Genomic DNA, 846 nt, shown 5'->3' on the forward strand with positions numbered 1-846 from the left:
GCGTCCTCCGGGGGAAGCACCTACTATGGCTGGTACCAGCAGAAGGTACCTGGCACTGCCCCTGTCACTGTGATCTACCGGAATGAGCAGAGACCCTCGGACATCCCTTCGCGATTCTCCGGGTCCAAGTCCGGCTCCACGGCCACGTTGACCATCGCTGGGGTCCAAGCCGAGGACGAGGCTGTCTATTACTGTGGTGGCTACGACAGCAGCAGCAGCTATGGTGTTTAGCACTCATGAGTAATAAGACGTGAAACGCAGACCCCAAATCAGAGCAGACGTTTCAGTCCCTCTGCCTCTCACCCAAGCAGAGTTGTGTCTGTTCATCTGACGCTGGTTCTTGTCCCATCTGCATGACCATGGCTGTGAATAACCTCCCTAATGTGGCCTAGAGATCCTGAGGTGACTTTGTGTCTGGGGTCCATTGTTCCCCTCACTGCGACCGAAGTTCTCCATGTGGCCTTGTGTGCCACGCCACTGTCACTTTGTACCCAATGCTCACATGCTGCTGCTGCTGGCAGAGGAGGATGTGTCGAAGTTCTCCATGTGGCCTTGTGTGCCACGCCACTGTCACTTTGTACCCAATGCTCACATGCTGCTGCTGCTGGCAGAGGAGGATGTGTCGTGCTGGACTCTGCTCCCCAAATTCACCTGTGACTGGTTGCATCAATGTTTCACCAGCTGTGGCATTGTATCCCCTTCTGCAAGGGAGGTCTTTCTTTGCTCCTGGGGCCTGGCTGATGCCCATCTTGTCCCCTCTCTCCTCTCCTTCTCCAGGTTCCCTGGTCCAGGCAGCGCTGACTCAGCCAGCCTCGGTGTCAGCCAACCCGGGAGGAACAGTCCCGC

At 56.7% G+C, this 846-nt stretch overlaps 2 gene segments (V, D, J or C); both read left to right on the forward strand.

Moving 5' to 3' along the window:
• LOC103772921 overlaps positions 1-231 on the forward strand; it is a 1,388-nt gene extending 1,157 nt beyond the window's left edge. The window contains 1 exon segment of the V gene segment in view: positions 18-231. Coding sequence covers positions 18-231 — 214 coding nt within the window.
• A 271-nt stretch (positions 232-502) lies between these two features.
• Positions 503-846, forward strand: part of LOC103772922 — a 584-nt gene continuing 240 nt past the window's right edge. The window contains 2 exon segments of the V gene segment in view: positions 503-653; positions 778-839. Of these exon segments, the coding sequence occupies positions 503-653; positions 778-839 (213 nt within the window).

This window comes from Merops nubicus, unplaced genomic scaffold (genome assembly GCF_000691845.1).
Source record: "Merops nubicus isolate BGI_N331 unplaced genomic scaffold, ASM69184v1 scaffold45065, whole genome shotgun sequence".
Classification (NCBI taxonomy): Eukaryota; Metazoa; Chordata; class Aves; order Coraciiformes; family Meropidae; genus Merops; species Merops nubicus.